This window comes from Nicotiana tabacum, chromosome 24, assembly GCF_000715075.1.
Source record: "Nicotiana tabacum cultivar K326 chromosome 24, ASM71507v2, whole genome shotgun sequence".
In the NCBI taxonomy this organism is placed as follows: Eukaryota; Viridiplantae; Streptophyta; class Magnoliopsida; order Solanales; family Solanaceae; genus Nicotiana; species Nicotiana tabacum.
In genome coordinates this window covers 81,415,009-81,432,754 of record NC_134103.1, presented here as the reverse complement: position 1 = coordinate 81,432,754, position 17,746 = coordinate 81,415,009, and the positions used below count along the sequence as shown (strand labels likewise).

Here is a 17,746-nt window from a genome sequence, read left to right as displayed (position 1 = left end):
TGACCGTTGATTTGGTGTTGACCATTACATACTCCATTTAAGAGGTATCTGGTATTTGAGGACTTTGTGTTCATTGTTCAGCTGTGGACCATATTATTTTCCTATACCTGTACTCATTGTTACCTACCATATTTCATATTTGCCTACTTTATTGTATTTGATTTGCTGGACCACTAGTAAGTGTCAATGTCGACCCCTCGTCACTACCTCTTCGAGGTTAGGCTATATACTTATTGGGTACACGTTGAGTTACGTACTCATGCTGCACTTCTACACCAAATGTGCAGGATATAATAGGTTCATTTGATAGTCACTTGGGCGCGGAGGCGCAACTACTGAGGGGACTCTATGGTGAGCTGTATTTTATGCCACAATTCGCAGCACACAGAGTTTTCATCATAATTATTTACCTTATCCTGTCTACCTTGTATTCCAGATAGATGATGTGTTATTATTGTACTTCCTAATATATGCTCATGCACTTGTGATACGGGTTTTGGAGTGTTCTAGAATTTGTGTACAATTACTTACGTTGACACACTTTTACTTTATATTTCATTGAAATTGTACGCGCCTGCTATTTTTATTGCGTTGATCTCTCTTTCTAATAATATTCGTGATTTGAAAAGTAATAAAATGAATAATTAAGCTGATAGTCCACCGCTGGCTTGCCTAATGACGACGTTAGGCCCCATCACGACCTATAGTGGATTTTGGATCGTGACAGTAATATGACAGAAATGAGAAGTATAGGGAGAGAGTATACATGGACCAACAATACCATTCACAGCAAGATAGATAGGGGAATAGTTAATGCTGAATATATGACAATGTTTTCCCAGGTAGATGTGGTGGTTATGGAACCAAATTTCTCTGACCATTGTCCCTTATGCATTACAATGGCTGAGATATAGAGGAAAGGACTTATTCCTTTAAGGTTCTGTAACTACATTGCAGAACACAAAGATTTTGGTAAGAAGGTGGAAGAAGGATGGAAGAAAATTGTACAGGGAAGTCATATGGAATATGTATGGGCTACTCTAAAAATAGTGAAACAAGAAATGAAGCAACTGGCTTGTCATCCGGTACATGGGATTAAAGTAAAGGTGGATACTACTAGACAACAGCTGCTAGAATTCCAGGATCAAATGAAGTTAATCAACAAGTATAATGATCTCCTTGCCCAGGAAAAGGAACTAAGACAATAACCGGAGAAGTGGGTACTTATTGAGGAAAGTAAAGCGAAGAAAAAGTCAAGAAATTAATGGCTTAAATTGGGGGACTCTAATACATCTTTCTTTTATGCTTCAATAAAGAATAGAATTGCACAAAATAAGATCAGTAATCTTGTATCTAGCAGATGGGATCCGATACAATCAGAGAAAGTTATAAACGGGGAAGTTATGGGCTTTTATAAATAACTATTAGGTACTGCTGCCAGTCAAATACCTGCCATCAATCCCAGGATAATGCATAAGGGACCCTGCTTGAATAGAGGTATGCAGAAGCAACTAATAGAACCTGTGACTAGACAAGAGATAACAACAGCTTTGAAGGATATTGATGATCAAAAAGCTCCTGAATGTAATGGTTTTAATGACTTGTTCTTAAAAAACGCTTGGAGTATAATTTGGAAATGAGGTAACTAATGCTATTTTGCATTTCTTCCATACTAATGAGCTCTACAAAGCCATATATTATACCTCTGTCACACTCATCCCGAAGGTTAAGAACCAACCTCTGTTAAACAGTTTAGGCCTATCTCCTTTTGTATTGTCCTCTACAAAATCATTGCTAAGATCTTAACTAAAAGGCTACAGGGGGTCATAGATATCTTAGTCGACCAAAGTCAGTCTGCTTTTGTTCCTAGTAGGCTCATTACTGATAATATCATTCTTAGCTATGAATTAGTCAAGGGCTAGAGAAGAAAGGGAATTTCACCTAGATGTATGCTTAAAATTGATATGCAGAAAGCATACGATTCAGTTGAATTGCCCTTCTTAAAACAAATCCTCACTAGTCTGAACTTTCCAGTCAAGTTTGTGGATTGGATAATGATTTGTGTAAGTAGTATTTCTTATTCTATTCTAATCAATGAGCAATCAAGGCCCCCCTTCCCTGCTAAGAGAGGTCTGAGGCAAGGGCATCCCCTATCTCCCTTTCTCTTTGTACTTATCATGAAATATCTAAACAGACAGCTAAAAACTTTGAGGCATAACCCTGACTCCAACTTTCATCCAAAGTGTTCCAAATTGCAAATAATTCTGTTAGGTTTTGCAGATGATCTTTTGTTATTTTGTAGAGGAGACTTGATATCTATTCAACTGCTCTTTAATTGCTTTTCAGACTTCTCCATTTGTTCTGGACTAGTGGCTAATGTTGACAAAAGCTATGTTTTCTTTGGGAGGAGGGGGGGTTAACAATATGGTACAAGATGAGATTTTGAATATTTGGGGTTTACAAAAAGGGAACTACCTATCAGGTACCTTGGGGTACCTTTAAACTCAAAGACTTCCTGTGATGCAATATTGTCCCCTCGTGAAAAAGATGATGGGGAAGATAACATCCTGGACTTTCAAGTTTCTTTCTTATTCGGGGAGGTTGCGGCTAATCAAGACTGTCATATTCTCCATCCAAGTTTACTAGTCTCAAATTTTTGTACTCCCTAAAAAAATAACACATTTGATTGAGGCAACTTGTAGAAACTTCTTATGGGGTGGTGGTGTGGAGATGACAAGGAAAGCCCCCTTAGTCTGGGATAGAGTATGTTGGCTAGAACAATCGGTGGTTTCAATGTATTACACATTGAGAAATGGAATAAAGCTACACTGAGCAAGCTTTTATGAAATCTATGTACAAAAAAAAGTACCCTAAAGAAGCTCATGTGTAACAACTCTTCTACTCTTAGATGGCTGTTTATTTCGAATCTGGCAATACAGACAAGACTAAGCACAAAGGATAGATTGACAAAATGGGGAATCACTGTAGACCAAACTTGTATACTCTGCTACAAAGAACAAGAATGTATTAATCATCTGTTTTTTGAATTTGAATTCTCAAAGGAGTTATGGTACATATTACTACAATGGCAAGGCATAAATAGAGATGTAATGATATGGCAGGATGAAATAGATTGGACAAGTAGTGAGATGAGAAGCAACAACCCATCGGCTGATATCTTTAGAATGTCATTAACCGGTTGTGTGTGTGTCTACTATATTTGGCAAGAGAGAAATTTGCGCATCTTCCAGCACAAGCAGAGATTCGTGGTACAAGATATGTTTTGTAGAGGCTGCAGAAAGAGCAAACTTGGAAAAAAAATTAAATATTTTAGATTTTTATCCTTAGCAGTAGAAGTATATGAGGCTAGAGGATGAGTAGTTTTGCTGGGAATTGGGACTTGTGTCCAATTAACCTGCCAGTTTTACTTTTGTTTTTCCTTGCTTGGCAACTAACTTGTACATTTCTCTACTTGGTAATAAAAGTCTTATTTACCCAAAAAAAAATGGAAAAAAATATACCAGATTGTGTATAACTTATACCAAATATAATATGGGTAAAAAAAGACAATCAAATATTGTACTAGTGAACGTTATGTTTTATACCTACATGTATTATAAGTGGTAGTGAGTCCTATAAAACGGTCTCTTAATGTGATAATTTATAATTGCTCAAATATTTATAATTTATTTTAAATCATTAATTTTAAAATATTTTGTTTATCAATTTTTGTAGGTTAGCGATGAATATATGTTCAATTAACCTTTTTCAAGCCATAGTAAAACATAGCGTCTATTAACCCGCTTTCCTGCCCCTATTTGTTTCTTAATTTTTCTGTTTATACATTATTCTCACGTAACGTTTACGTGAGCTCCAAATACTCAGCTCTTCATCAAATTCAATTCCATATTATTTCTTTCTTTAAACCTGTATATGAAATTTGTAAGATCAGTTTTCTGAAACTCTTCCTTTTCTTTATCAGAGATCTCAGAATAAATTTTTAATTTCTATTTGTAAAAAATGTCATCAAGTCCGAGAACTGTAGAAGAGATCTTCAAAGATTATAACGCTCGCCGTACTGGAATAGTTCGTGCTTTAACATATGGTACTTAATTTACACACACACACACACACAGTAGATGTGTGTGTATATATATATTCAAATTCATGTTGTTTCTTGTAAAGATTCCCTTTTTAAAATTGATTTGGGTTTTTTTTCAGATGTGGATGAATTTTACAATCTATGCGATCCAGGTAAATTTTATTGAGCTTTTAATTGCATGCCCTAATTTTTGGTGAAAAATGATTTACAAGCTTAATTTGATTTTGTTATTTAAAGCATTGAGCCTTTTTAGTCTATTGAGTGAATTCTGCTATTGCTCATTTAATCAGGACGTGGGGTTTCCATTTTATTTTCACTAATTTATCAGATTGGTTTTATTATTGGGATACAGTTAGATTGACTGTGGATGAACTGCTGTTAAACAAAAATCATAGAATTGGTTTCCTTGAGAAATTTAAAAATTTCCCAACTTTGTCATTATTTTTATAATTGAGAAATCCACTGTATCCAACTTTAAAACTCGGCAGATAATGGGCCCGCCTCTATCGTATTCTCCGCTTAAATATCAGACTTGGTTCCAGTTTCATTCGTCCAAGCCTTGGTGGACCGAGTCACTTGGTATATGTGCTGGTGGGAGGTAGCAAGTAACCAGAAGTGTTTTACTTTGCCTTCTGTGGCTTATTTAGTTTTCTGTATGTTTAGAAGAAAGTAATTTGTGTCCTAAATTTGTATGGTCTTGACATTATACTAGTATTTGATTTTGTGTTATTCATGTTTCATTACTTGGGTGTAGAGAAGGAAAATTTGTGCCTATATGGACATCCGAATGAAACCTGGGAAGTCAACCTTCCTGCTGATGAAGTTCCACCTGAGCTCCCAGAGCCAGCACTTGGGATAAATTTTGCGAGGGATGGAATGACTCGTAGAGATTGGCTTTCACTGGTCGCCGTGCACAGTGATTGTTGGTTGCTTTCTGTGGCTTTCTTTTTCGGAGCTCGTCTTAACCAAAATGAGAGGTACTCTTTTAAGATACAGGTTCTCTCTTCACTGTTTCTGTTATCTAGCTGTGATCTACCTGACCTCCACCAGCTCTCTCTTCACTGTAATTTAAACTAATATGTCCTTAACTCTTAAAGAGTGAATAGGGTTAGTTATAACTCTTAAAGAGTGAATAGGGTTAGTTATTTTTCCTGTATGGGTTATCTCTCTCTTACTCTCCTGTGGTTCCTGCTATTCTTTTGTTGTCTCATGCTAAAGAATTAGATAATTATTTATGAAGATGTAAATTAAGTTGCTAACTGGCTAAAGTTGAACGTTTTAGTGGTTAAGGAACTGAACTTTAGCAGCGAGTCTGTCCCTTATCCTTACTCTAAACGTCTTTTTGGCTGTATGCAGTTTTGGAGAATGAATAAATAATCAACTATGCCTTAATCGCAAACTAGTTATGACTCTTGATTTGAATCCTCTATATATTTCGTTCTATTTGAACCCATTCCAAGCCAACAATGGTGAGTAATTTGTCTCTTAAGCCTTAGGGGTTCTCTAGAAAAGCGATTCTCTAAATTTCATACTTATCCCCACCCAGACCTAATTTAAGTTATATTTCAATCTTACTATTGTAAAACAGTTCTCCATAAATAAATGGAACTTCTGTCTAGATTTTCTAAGGGTTTCAAGAACTGTTAGCAAGTCGTGATTCGAGGAATCTAAATAGCATTTGATTTAGGCATTAATAAGTAACATGAATGTGCAGGATAATGAGTGGAGGGGAAGTGTGGAAACACTATAGATCCTCCTAATTTGGGAGGGGTTTTAAAAAAAAAAAAAATGTGCAGGATGGAATATGCTTCTGACTCTTATTATGTCTTGACAACTGACTGAAAATCGAGTTAATAATCCATTGGCATGTAAAGTGAGTTTGCTATGGGGAAACTCTGTGGGAAAAGAACATAGTTATTCTTTTTTCATTTTTAGATGTAAATGAAACATTGATCTGTTTAAGCTATCTGCTCTGTTACAATTTGGTTGCTATTATGCAGTTTCCTCTTCATCTGAATGTTGGTAACACAAACTCTATTCATTCAATATGATGCTTTTCTTTTTATTCAGGATATATATGTTTGTAGATGTTTCTTATGGGTGGAGGGAATGTATCCTGTTGGTTGTATATGTTAGTCATACTTGTCCAGTAGCGAGGTTGCGCATTGTGCTCGATTGTATGTAGACCCCCTTGTGCATTTGCTTACTAAAATATATGGAGTTTAGAACTCAATCCATAACTCATGCCGTCCGTTAAGAACAAAACTTCACTGCACAACATTTTACCTTTTTTATTATCTCTTGTGAATACCATCCAGTTGTTCGCTGATTTTAGCTGTGATTTAAAGTTACTAGAGATTGTTGTAAGAGCTTTTATACAATTCTTTACACATTGGCTATCTTTGAGGAGATAATCTTCTGGACATCTGGTGTGTGCTCCTCTCCATTGGCCCGTCCTTTGCATTTCTGAAATCTAGCCATTTTATTAGTAGTTGCATCTTTGAGGAGATAATCTTCTGGACATCTGGTGTGTGCTCCTCTCCATTGGCCCGTCCTTTGCATTTCTGAAATCTGGCCATTTTATTAGTAGTTGCATATTGCTTCTGGGAAATCAAATATTTCCAAAATGCTGGCCATTTTATTTGAAATTGTATTATTGTTCCTTTAGTTGGGGAAACCATGAAATGGTAGATCTTTCTCACTAATGCAGCTTAGACGTGCAAAATCTTTATAGTTTATTGGTAGTTGCCTCTTGTTTAGTTCTTATCTCCTTCTAGTCTATAGGTCCATGGGCTTATCTTAGCTGCCACATTACAGTGATTTAGATTTATAAAAAATGTGATGATGTTTTTGTACTTGATTTGTACTTTGGGATTTCCCTATCTATTGGGGACTCACAAAGGGGCCAAAGGACTCTTTGCTGTTTATAATTATTGATGATTGCTATTAAAAGTCAGAGAAAATTAAAATTAGTAAATTATGTCAGAATGTTCTGTATTCATTTGATATGTTTCGGTTTACAGTGTAGAATATTCTTCTTAATTGTGTCATAATTAGGAATCTCGATATTTTGTAACTTTCCTTAGTTCATTTAGCATGTACCTTTGTTCTAGTATCCTAAAATAAGGAGCCCTCCTGCCTCTTCTTCTTAAAAAAAAGACATATCTTCTTCAAAAAATAAGGAGCCCTCCTGTACATTTTCTATAACCAATTCAAGACGAACTCTTCTGTCCTCTGCTTTTTTACATAGTATAAGATGTTCTACGGTCATAGTGGATACCTAAATAGCTTACTCTACTGGCAGGTGGTCTTATGTCACCTCCCCTGCCAATTTTCCTTATTGTATTAATCTACATATTTTGTAATTTCCTTATGACCGTTCCAGCTCATTGTCTCTTCCAACCACTATTAGTTATTCTTCTGTCTTCTTTTCAAGCAAAACATTCTCTAAAACTTCTTCTTTTCGTTCTTCGTAATGATATTAGAGTCTGGGTGTTGTATCTTTCCTCTGAACATTAAATTCCCGATCATTGTTTTAAATTTTGTTCCTTTCTTTTACTACAACAACAACATACCCAGTATATTCCCATACTTGGGGTCTGGGGAGGGTAGTGTTTACGCAGACCTTACCCCTACCTAGTGAAGGTAGAGAGGCTATTTCCCATAGACCCTCGGCTAAGAAGAAGAAGAAGAAGTGGGTGATGAGTCCTCTTGAATTTCTGCTCTTTACCATTTCTTCATCATTTTCTTGCTGTGGTTGTAGAGGTGACCAAATCACAAAATAGTCTGAGTCTACTGGCCATGTGCCAGCCAAAAACAACTATTCCTTATTTCGTTTTATATGACAGCATTTGAGTGGACACAACATTCAAAAAAGAAAAAAAGGCTTTTAGTACATACCCAAAACATGATTAGAAGTTGCGGTTGTAAACATGTCATGTTGTTTTTTTTTGAATGGTAACATGTCATGACATTTCTATGGCTATAGGAGCATATTATTTAGGTAAAATGGGAAGTTTAAAGTTTAAGAATTTCCAAATAGAGAAATATGATCATTCCAAAATGTAAAAGGTGCCATGTAAAATGGAACAGACAGAATTTCTTTTTTTCTTTTTTAATCTCTCATGCTTGATTAAAACTTCATAACATGTGTCTGGAGTGTCTCTACTTTATGATGTGACTTTTCTGTTGAGAAGTCTGACATGGAGCTACTTAAGCTGTAACTGCATTTATTTTCACCCCTCAGCAAGCATATGTGGACACTTCCTCTTTGGATTTTTTTCTATATGCAAATGTCATTCAATAGTGTCCACATTTCATGCTTGTCAAATCCTGTTGTCTTTTTTTACATCTATTCAGCGAATCTGTTTGAATTAGTATCTATTACAAAGTTTATCTCCTAGTTTCTGCAATTTGACTAAAGAAATGTGCATGATATTATGTGCTTTATTGCTGTTTAAGAAGGAGAAAGGAGTTATTCTGGATCATCATTGTTGCTTCTTGTGTAGGAAGCGTCTATTCAGCATGATCAATGAACTACCGACGGTGTTTGAAGTTGTGACAGAAAGAAAGCATGTAAAAGAGCAGCTCACTGCCGATAGTGGGAGCAGATCTCGTGGTAGCACGAAGGTAGGGCCTAGGGGGCAACAATATAACCTTCTCTCTGTTTGTCCTGAATTAGTGGTGCCATTGTATTAATATGCTTAACTCAAAATTTTCAGACTTTTTATGTTCGAGATTAAGACCATAAACTCTACATGTAGTTCCTTATAGTTTCTCTTTCAATAATTTTGTCTACCTCCTTGGCAACTAACGATCTGCCCTTACATTCTGTAGAAATCTACTGATGGACAGGCTAAAAGCACTCCAAAGCTGGGAGATGAAATTTACAAGGAGGAAGAAGAAGAACATGGTGAGACACTATGCGGTAGCTGTGGAGGGAATTATAGTGCTGATGAATTTTGGATTGGCTGTGACATCTGCGAGAGGTGGTACCATGGGCAATGTGTTAAGATAACTCCCGCTAAAGCTGAGAGTATAAAGCAATATAAATGCCCATCGTGCAGCTTGAAGCGGGCAAGACAGTAGTTAAGTGTTATTGATCTGACCATTAACAGAATAGTATAACAATGTTGCATTTGTAATGGTTTATCTTATAGTGATGTTTCTTTACGCTACGCTTGGAAAAGAAATGTAATTTTTATCCTTTAATTCATGTTCGGCTGTTAGCCCAATATATAGAAAAACTTTTTAATTTATTGTAAAGGTTCTGTAATGTTAATGGGTTTGTAGTAGTTGAATAAACTAGTTATTGCATTTGGATTCTTGTTTATGGTTCATCAAAAGAGAGGCTAAAATGGAGGCAAGAACTACATCATCGGTTTGAGAAGGCAGTTTGAGGTCCAGAAAGTTAGAGGCGTTAACTTTATACTGGTCCATACAATTTCTTGCTATTAGTATTCTTAGTTTTTCTTTGAGGGTTGTGATAAGTACTAAACTCTCAATCCTTTACTAAGTCGTCATCATCATTATTATTATTAATTTCCTTTTTTAAACCAAATTGATCTCAACTTGAAAAGGAAATCTTGCATATAATGGGCATTCCTGAACTGACAATCTTTCAAAATCTAGCCACCTTCAGGTTTCTTTCTATGCTTATGTAAAAACTAGTGAAAATTATTTATGAGTTATTGTAAACGAAATTTAAAGAAAAAGGTGTAAGTTTTTTAAAATAATAATTATTGTGTCCTATTTATCTAATTACTCAATTTAGGAAGAAAGTTTGCACTATGTATCTTCTTCCTATAAATATGCAGTATTATGGGTGTGCTTTTATTTTAGAACAATTTTTATATACTTTTACTTATATATGGTGCGTAACTTTCGTAAAAGTTCAAATATTTACATTAGTGCTCAATTTGATGTGTTTATTTCGATTGAAGTGGTAGAATCAAAATAAAATTTAAAATTTTAATATTAGGACTTCCTATCAAATTTTCATTCGGAACGATTCCGTAAATAAAATTTAGTTGATTTCAAAGTCCTAAGAATTAGGGAAAAAATTAAATATTCTTAGAAAAATGATTAAATGACTATTTTGTCTAAAGTTAAATTTATTAAAAGGTAAAAAAGGCAAATGATAAGTACAAAATACACACAATTAAATGCAAATATTCAACACGTGGTAAATTGTTAGAATTCAATTGCCCTTATGTTTGGTGTAGACAAAATAGGGTAGAGTTAAAAGAAAGAGGTTTTTACACGCTTGATCCTTTTTTTAACTATAATTTAAAAAATAACATTATTTATTGTTTATTACATAAAGAATATTTTTTTATTATTAGCATATTATAAAAATTAAGCTCAATATTTAATAAGTAAACTGACTCACTAATCACTGAAAGTACTTTTTTTGTCCATCTCCGTTCTCCCTTTCTAACATTCATCTTCTTCATTCCATTTTTGAAAATCTGATGCATATGTGAATGTCACCTAAATTCAAAATGTATTAATTTATACGTCTTTTATACTTTGTATATCAAGTATCACTTTAATTCAAAATGTATTTTTATGTATATAATTTTTGTATATTTATTTGTGAAGTACCATCTTATTTTGAGAAGTATTTTTAATGTATATTTCAAATATATTTTACATGTCAAGTGCCATTTTAATTCAGGATATTTTTTTTTTGTATATTTATATGCCATCTTAATTAAATTTAAGATATATATATATTTTTATGTATATTTCACATGTCTACGTGTCATCTTAATTGAAGATGTATTTTTTATGTATATTTTTTTTGTATATTTTATATGTGTTAATTCAATGTATATTTTTTTATATATATGTTTTGTATATATTAATATATATTATTATCGAAGTAAGAACTTTATGTTAAGAACGGAAGAAAGAAGGAAGAGAAAAACTTAAGAAAGATAATTAAAAAGAAAACGAATGAAACAAATTTAGAAAATATATTGGTTTCGATAGAAAACAAAATTAAGAAGATGAAGAAAAAGAAGGAAAGCTAATAGATAAAGAGAAAAAAAGGCATGATTTTTGTACAAAGAATTATTGACTTTCCATTCAAATTGCTTATGTTTAGGGATTAATAATTAATATTCCTATTTTAATGAAACTGTGTGCTACAAATATAAATATTTTCCTGCCACGATTATAATATTGAGTTTCATGTGAAGAATTTGTTATATTTCTTTTTAACTGTAACAGTTATATAAAGTTTCCTAAAAGAAAAGTGAAGTTGCCAAAAATGATTGAGATGTGTTGTCGTACCTAATTGTCAAATAATTTTCAACCACATGTAATTTTGAGATTGTATCATGCTTTCTTTGTTTGACTTACAACTACTATCTATCAAGATACAAAATATCACTTCCAACTCAAACTCCTAGATAACGATATCTTAGTGATTGTCCATACATGTTCAACAACGACACTGCAATATGTTTTCGGAAATATTGGATAGTTAAAATCTTATCTTAAGTGATCAAACACGTGGTTTAACTATAATTATTATATATTTTTGTTGTAATAAACTTATAGATACATATATGATAGGATCACACTGATTTTGAAAACGATTAACAAACTAAAAAAGTTAATAAATTATCAAGTTTGCGATATAATGAAAGAGATTGACTCATACTTTGATACTTTTTAATTTTCTTACAGAGGGGAAAAGGACGAGTAGGAGCCAGGGATTTATGTAAGGGAATTCTACAAAATATTAAATTGTCGTCCTTGAAATTTGAAGCTATAATCTGAAATAATTTTGAATCCCAATTGCCACTAAAATAATCCCTTATATTTGGGATTTAATAGTTCATATATCTTTGTATAGTATAATTTTTTAATGATGAAATTTAATCAAACCCCACACGGGATCAGGATCGGGGAGAGGGAGGAGAAGAAGGAGGAGAGGGAGAAGGACAAGGAGGACGAATGAGAGGATCTCAACAAAGTGAAACAATGAATAATACTCTCTTTTTTTATTTTTTTGTGATACTAAATTTTGTTTAAAAAAGACTGATTCCTTTTTATATTTAAAACTAATTAAACATTAAATATCTCATTTTACCTTAAGTACACAAATTTGTAGCTACACAAATCCAATATCTTATAAGGCCACAAGTAGCAAAAATTTTATAGTGTTTTAAAATCAAAAGTTCCATAGGTATTTGTTTCGTTCTTAATCCCTTGCCTAGTTATACATGTTCACATAAAATAAAACGAAGGGAGTAAAGATAAACAATCAATACAAAAAGAAAAATGTAAAAACTTCACCGAAGAAAGAGACAGATAAATGTGCATAGACCATTTTTCGTACCCTAATTACCAAAAAAAAAAAAAAAAAAAAAAAATTATTGACGGGAAAAAGGCAAAGATATATTGAAGTTCCTTTAGTATAAAGAAGCTGAATTTGGCAAAAGCATAAAAGACATGATATGGAAATATCACAATACATGTGCAGTAGTTAAGCACTGGGCATGTATTACCATACATATAGAGACATGACTTCCTAAATACAAAAGGTAATTTAATTATGTCTGGGCGATTTTAGTGATCCAACTTGAGATTTTCCAGAAGGACCTTTGGTTCTGATTAAAGCTCGATACTCGTTGAACGTCGTCGGACGATATAACGCCGACTGGTCCGTGGTCACGAGTTCATCTGCAGGTTTGATGAGTATGTCACCTCCAGGATTGTAGAAGAATGCTAAGGAAACACGTTCTTTGGCCGAATTAACGATCACTCTGTGCTCTACACTCTTGTACATTGCATTACTTAATACCTGTGTGGTCATTATAAAAAAATATATTCATATAAAAATAGACAACCATATTCAGATCTAGAATTAAGTGACAAAATAGTTAGTATAAACAATCATGTATATAGTTTTGAGTAGAATTTCCATTTTTTCGTATATATAATTATACATGTTTGGTTTTAAATAACAGTATGCGTTTAAAAACCAAATTATGTAATGAGTATACTAGCTAGTACGGCTCCCAAATGTGGCGACAACATATTGATATGCGCTAGCTTCCTTCAGTGGCGGAGCCAGGAATTTTATTAAGGAAAGTCAAAATATAAAGAAATAAACTTCCCAAGAAATGAAGGGGTGTCATTATATTGTATATATACATATTTTAAAAAATAATTACCAAGCTAAACAATGTAATTTTTCGACGAAGGGGTGCCCTCGGGTGCATGTGGCTCCACCATGGCTCCCCCACTGGCTCCCTTGACAAGCACGTCATTATAACCACGCTCGTAAAAACCCGGATCGGTCAATTCTCTATTCATCCAACTAGAGGTATGAATAACGAGGCCAATTTAGAATATTGGATTGGCTTCAGAGCCCAATTAAGTGCTATGTCATGGGCCAACTCTATAGCGGCAGTGGCTCATAAATAGCCCGTATGGTGCTCATAGTTTCACTTGACCAAGTCTATAGCGGCTAGGTTGTTGGTCAAGTGAGACTTCAGGCGCTGCATGAGCTACTTGATTGTGTGCTGCTACCCCTAGAAAGGGTCCACTAGAAAATGGCAAAGTAATTTTTTTTTTTTAACCTAGCTAGAAAAAGAAGAGAGATATATTTACCTGAATTTGATCTCCAATGTTGACAACAAAGGCATTAGGAACCGGTTTAACAGTTAGCCAATTATCGCCACGACGGACTTGGAGGCCGGAAACGTCGATATCAGGGAGGAGAAGGGTCAGGCCACCAGGATCAGAGTGAGGGGAAAGGCCTAGGGTAAGATCTGGCTGGGGACATTTAGGGTAAAAATTTACTCTTAAGCATGCACCAATTTCGCTGTTTCCTCCAAAGATTTGGTGTAGATAATCCTCATTTAATCTCAGGTTTAATGATAAAATTTTGAGTAACTTTTCGCATAGCTTCGCTACTTCTTGTCCATATTCTGAAATTATTTCCCTGTAAGGTCATAAAAATAAAAATAAATGAAAAAAGGGATAAAGTTAGAAGTCAGAATATGACCAAAAAAATATATACGAGTTTAACTTCTATATATACACCAACAACATAAGATATTTTTATACTATCCGTCATTTAAAAATCTATTACATGTAAGCTTTTATAAACAAGTATGGTTTACTTTTACCTGCTAAAAGTATACTAGTAATTTAACCACTATCGGTAATTCAGAGGCGGAGTTGGGGGAGGGGTTAATTTGAACCTCCTTTTGTCGGAAAAATTACACTATCAATTTTTTTTATCTATACATATTAGGTGCTGAATTCTATTGGCTTTTCCGCGTGCATACATTTTTTTTTTTTTTTTTTTAATTCCCTTGATGAAATCATGCCTTCACTCTGACTTCAATATATTTTAAATACCATGTGTATTACCACGTTTGACATGTTGTTTGGAAGAATTCTGCTATTGAAAAACACGAGGAAAGGCAACTAGTAGCATATAACTAGTGCAAGGACCATTCGCCAACTAAGGACCACTGTCACAAACCTAGATGTGGATGAAGTTGATAATATATACTTGGATTATAAATTGAATTTTTTGATAAACATGTTGATCCATTAAGTATATATCTCTCGTAAATGATTTTCTTTATTTAATTTTATAATCTTGAAATGTATGATTATCTTATCTAAAAGTTTAAATTATTAAAAAAATAATAATTTATTTAATTAATGACGTCTTCACCATGCCCTTCCACTGAGGTTTTTATTTTTTGATGAACAATAGAAATTCTTTTTGGTAATGGGACATAGCGTGTGACTCGATCTCAAGACTTCTATATGCTCTAATATCATATTTAAGTATTTAAGTGCGTGATCTTTTGTTTATTTAATTATGTTTTCTAACACATATATATAAATATGTATAAGCTAATGTTGAGATCATATCATTAATAAGACAAGTTACCTAGGGCTAAACGATCACTAAATGGGAAAATGCAAAATGAAAGTTCACCTGCATGAAATTGGAAGACTAGGCCATTTGTTCTCATCCTTTAACTTCTCAGGAAGATAATGAAGGAAGAAATAATCACACCAATCCAATTTAGCACCTTTTTCCACTCCAAGCCTACTGCCATAACCTTCATAAGTAATCGGAGAATTTGCAAATTTCTGCTTCTCCTCCGGCGGAAGATGGAAAAACTCGCGCCAAACACCGCGAGTTTTTGCCATCAGCTCATGGCTAACGCCATGATTCACCACCTGGAAAAAACCCCAGTCGCAACAAGCCTGGGAAATGAGTTTGATAGTTTCTTGGCGAACAGATTCATCGCAAGAGTTCAAGTTTTCGAGGTCAATTAATGGGATGTTGGCTTCAGTCTCTAGCAAACATGGTCTGTCCGCTGGACGTTTCACGAAACGGTCAGGGATTTCTTGAATGCCACTTTCCGATAGTTCTTGAACTCTAATAATTGGCTCTGGCCAGCTTTCCAAGCGACTCATTATTCTGTTGTACCTCGTTTATTCAGTACTGCTAACTATTATACGAGGATGTTATTCCTCAAGATTGTCAATATATAGCACAATTTGGACAGGGTGGAAGATAATGATTAAAAGAAACGAAATTGACGTGAGCTTGATCAGAACGTGATTTTCATGGGGAACGGCCGGGGTTTAATGACGTGAGCTGTAACGTACACGAGGATGTTGTCTTTGTAGTACGTAAGATGTTAAATCTCGTGTAGGTTAGATTGTCGTTTTATTGGCCGGGAAGACTGAAGAGAGGGATGTGGAAGTAGAAAATTTAATACTCCAGTGGAGCTATTGGTTGTGGACAAAGGAGGAATTTAGATGATAATGTGAAAGCACTGAAAAGATTTTAATAGTTGTATGTGTGTATACAGTGTCACTGCTAAAGAACAAATATATATATAGAGAAAGAAAGGAGGGCTAAAGATTTGTGGTTTTGGAGTTTGGGTTATCTTGAAGAGTAAGGGAATGTGGTGATAGAAAGACATATTTATATGCCCAAAAAAAGGTAAAACCAGAGATGAGTTTGAACGCCGTGATGGTCTTTACTTCTCCTTTCCAGGGAAGGGACGTACCTTCACTACTCTCTATAACAATATTCATATATAATACATAGTATTTATTTAATATAAAAATTAAATTTTTTTCAGAATCGATTTTTATGTTATGTTATAATATATATTTTCTATAACATCACTACTCTATAGCATCCAAAAAATATCGTAACAAGCGAGACTCTTATAAAGACGTAATATAAATTATGGAATCAGCCTAACTTAATAATTTTGATTGAGACCTTATATAATATGTTAGAAACTTTAATGAATATGTATAAATATTAAATTTTGAAGAAAGTAACTGAAGTATAGTGAATTCAGTAACATTATGTATTATGAAATATTATAAGCACACTTTAATTAGGTAACGTCTATTATGAAATATTATAAGCACACTTTAATTAATTGTCAGTAGTGGAAGACAAAAGGATAATATATCAGAGGGCTGCAAAACTTAATTCTGCATATGCAAAGTATAACTTTTGTTTTCATCCAATTAATTCTCGGCCGAAATAAGAGAAAAATTGCAATTTTAAGCCTGGTTCACGTATTGGCGCATTGTATCCATCTGCCTAAGAGTCCGTCGTTCACATTGTTAACTAACACCGAGGTTTTTTTTATAACGATTGATGTCTAGATTGATTTGTGCGCACCTTATGATTTTACTTGAGTAGATACTCTATATCTTTTCTGTTGGAAAAGCCAGGTTCACAAGATGTCCCTCTCGTATCAGGGTTCCAAATCTCGCCTCGCTCTTGTGTTATTGTTTACCCGTAAATGATATCATTGAATTTGTTATGTGATTAATAGATAAGCGAACTGATTTGACTCAAAATAATAAATAAATTAGATAAAAAAATAAGACTTATCATTAAAGTCAAAGGAAATGGCAGGCCTAGCTCTGGGAGCGATGCTTCCAAGGGCAGAAGTAAGAAAGGAACAATATTCAACAAAGAGTAAAGTGATATTATTTTTCTTGAGAACAAAGTACTATAGCATGAGTTTTGCTAGAGATTTCGTATATCCTACAATGGTTGTTGAAGTACCTATTTATAGCTATAAGTAGGAAACAAGATCCTAGGATTAAACCCTTTTTAAATGACAATAATGGGGACCATTGATGAATATTATATAACGGTAGGTCATGGATGCCAAAATTCTCTACAACGGCTGTCTATTTAATACTGAGAAATATTCTTCATTAAATGTCATGTGGTGACAAATATTCCCGTTAACTGCGTTCCCTACGGGATCTACACGATACCAACCAAAGTTGTCATCGGTCTTGGTTTTCACTTGATTCATACGATACCAACCAAAGTTGTCCTCGGTCTTGGTTTTCACTTGATTCATCTTCCGCCTGCATCCGGTTCCATATGAATGCAATCATTCGCGCATTTAATATAAACCAATTTTACCCTATACAGTTATACTATAATTTTCCTTTTTATTCCCAAGGAAAGGGTGAGTCCATGCTGTTGGTATATTCCTCTTTAGGCGTTATACTTTAATTTGATAATGCATTAAATAATAAAGAACTTCTAATATACAATTAATCTGTGGTTAATTCTCATACCTCTCCACCATTAAT

At 33.9% G+C, this 17,746-nt stretch overlaps 2 protein-coding genes across 2 annotated transcripts; one reads left to right on the top strand and one right to left on the bottom strand.

Moving 5' to 3' along the window:
• Positions 1–3,857: 3,857 nt before the first annotated feature.
• LOC107787196 (PHD finger protein ALFIN-LIKE 1-like) lies at positions 3,858–9,420 on the top strand. Its single transcript, XM_016608732.2, has 5 exons — positions 3,858–4,105; positions 4,222–4,254; positions 4,857–5,079; positions 8,611–8,731; positions 8,939–9,420. The coding sequence occupies exons 1-5, from the start codon at positions 4,021–4,023 to the stop codon at positions 9,188–9,190; spliced, it is 714 nt and encodes a 237-aa protein (XP_016464218.2). The 5' UTR covers positions 3,858–4,020; the 3' UTR covers positions 9,191–9,420.
• Positions 9,421–12,515: 3,095 nt separating this feature from the next.
• LOC107787195 (jasmonate-induced oxygenase 2) lies at positions 12,516–16,045 on the bottom strand. Its single transcript, XM_016608731.2, has 3 exons — positions 15,084–16,045; positions 13,733–14,066; positions 12,516–12,920 (listed from the first exon to the last, which is right to left on the bottom strand). Exons 1-3 carry the CDS (start codon positions 15,569–15,571, stop codon positions 12,666–12,668), a joined length of 1,077 nt encoding a protein of 358 aa, XP_016464217.2. The 5' UTR covers positions 15,572–16,045; the 3' UTR covers positions 12,516–12,665.
• Positions 16,046–17,746: the final 1,701 nt, after the last annotated feature.

Excerpts from the sequence above, each read along its gene's own strand:
- LOC107787195 (XM_016608731.2), bottom strand. The coding sequence starts at position 15,571 with ATGAGTCGCTTGGAAAGCTGGCCAGAGCCAATTATTAGAGTTCAAGAA. Across the intron at positions 14,067-15,083 it reads AGTCTTCCAATTTCATGCAG|GGAAATAATTTCAGAATATG; the intron begins GTGAACTTTCAT and ends ATGACCTTACAG. Across the intron at positions 12,921-13,732 it reads ACATTGGAGATCAAATTCAG|GTATTAAGTAATGCAATGTA; the intron begins GTAAATATATCT and ends ATGACCACACAG.
- LOC107787196 (XM_016608732.2), top strand. The coding sequence starts at position 4,021 with ATGTCATCAAGTCCGAGAACTGTAGAAGAGATCTTCAAAGATTATAAC. Across the intron at positions 4,255-4,856 it reads TTACAATCTATGCGATCCAG|AGAAGGAAAATTTGTGCCTA; the intron begins GTAAATTTTATT and ends ACTTGGGTGTAG. Across the intron at positions 5,080-8,610 it reads CGTCTTAACCAAAATGAGAG|GAAGCGTCTATTCAGCATGA; the intron begins GTACTCTTTTAA and ends CTTCTTGTGTAG.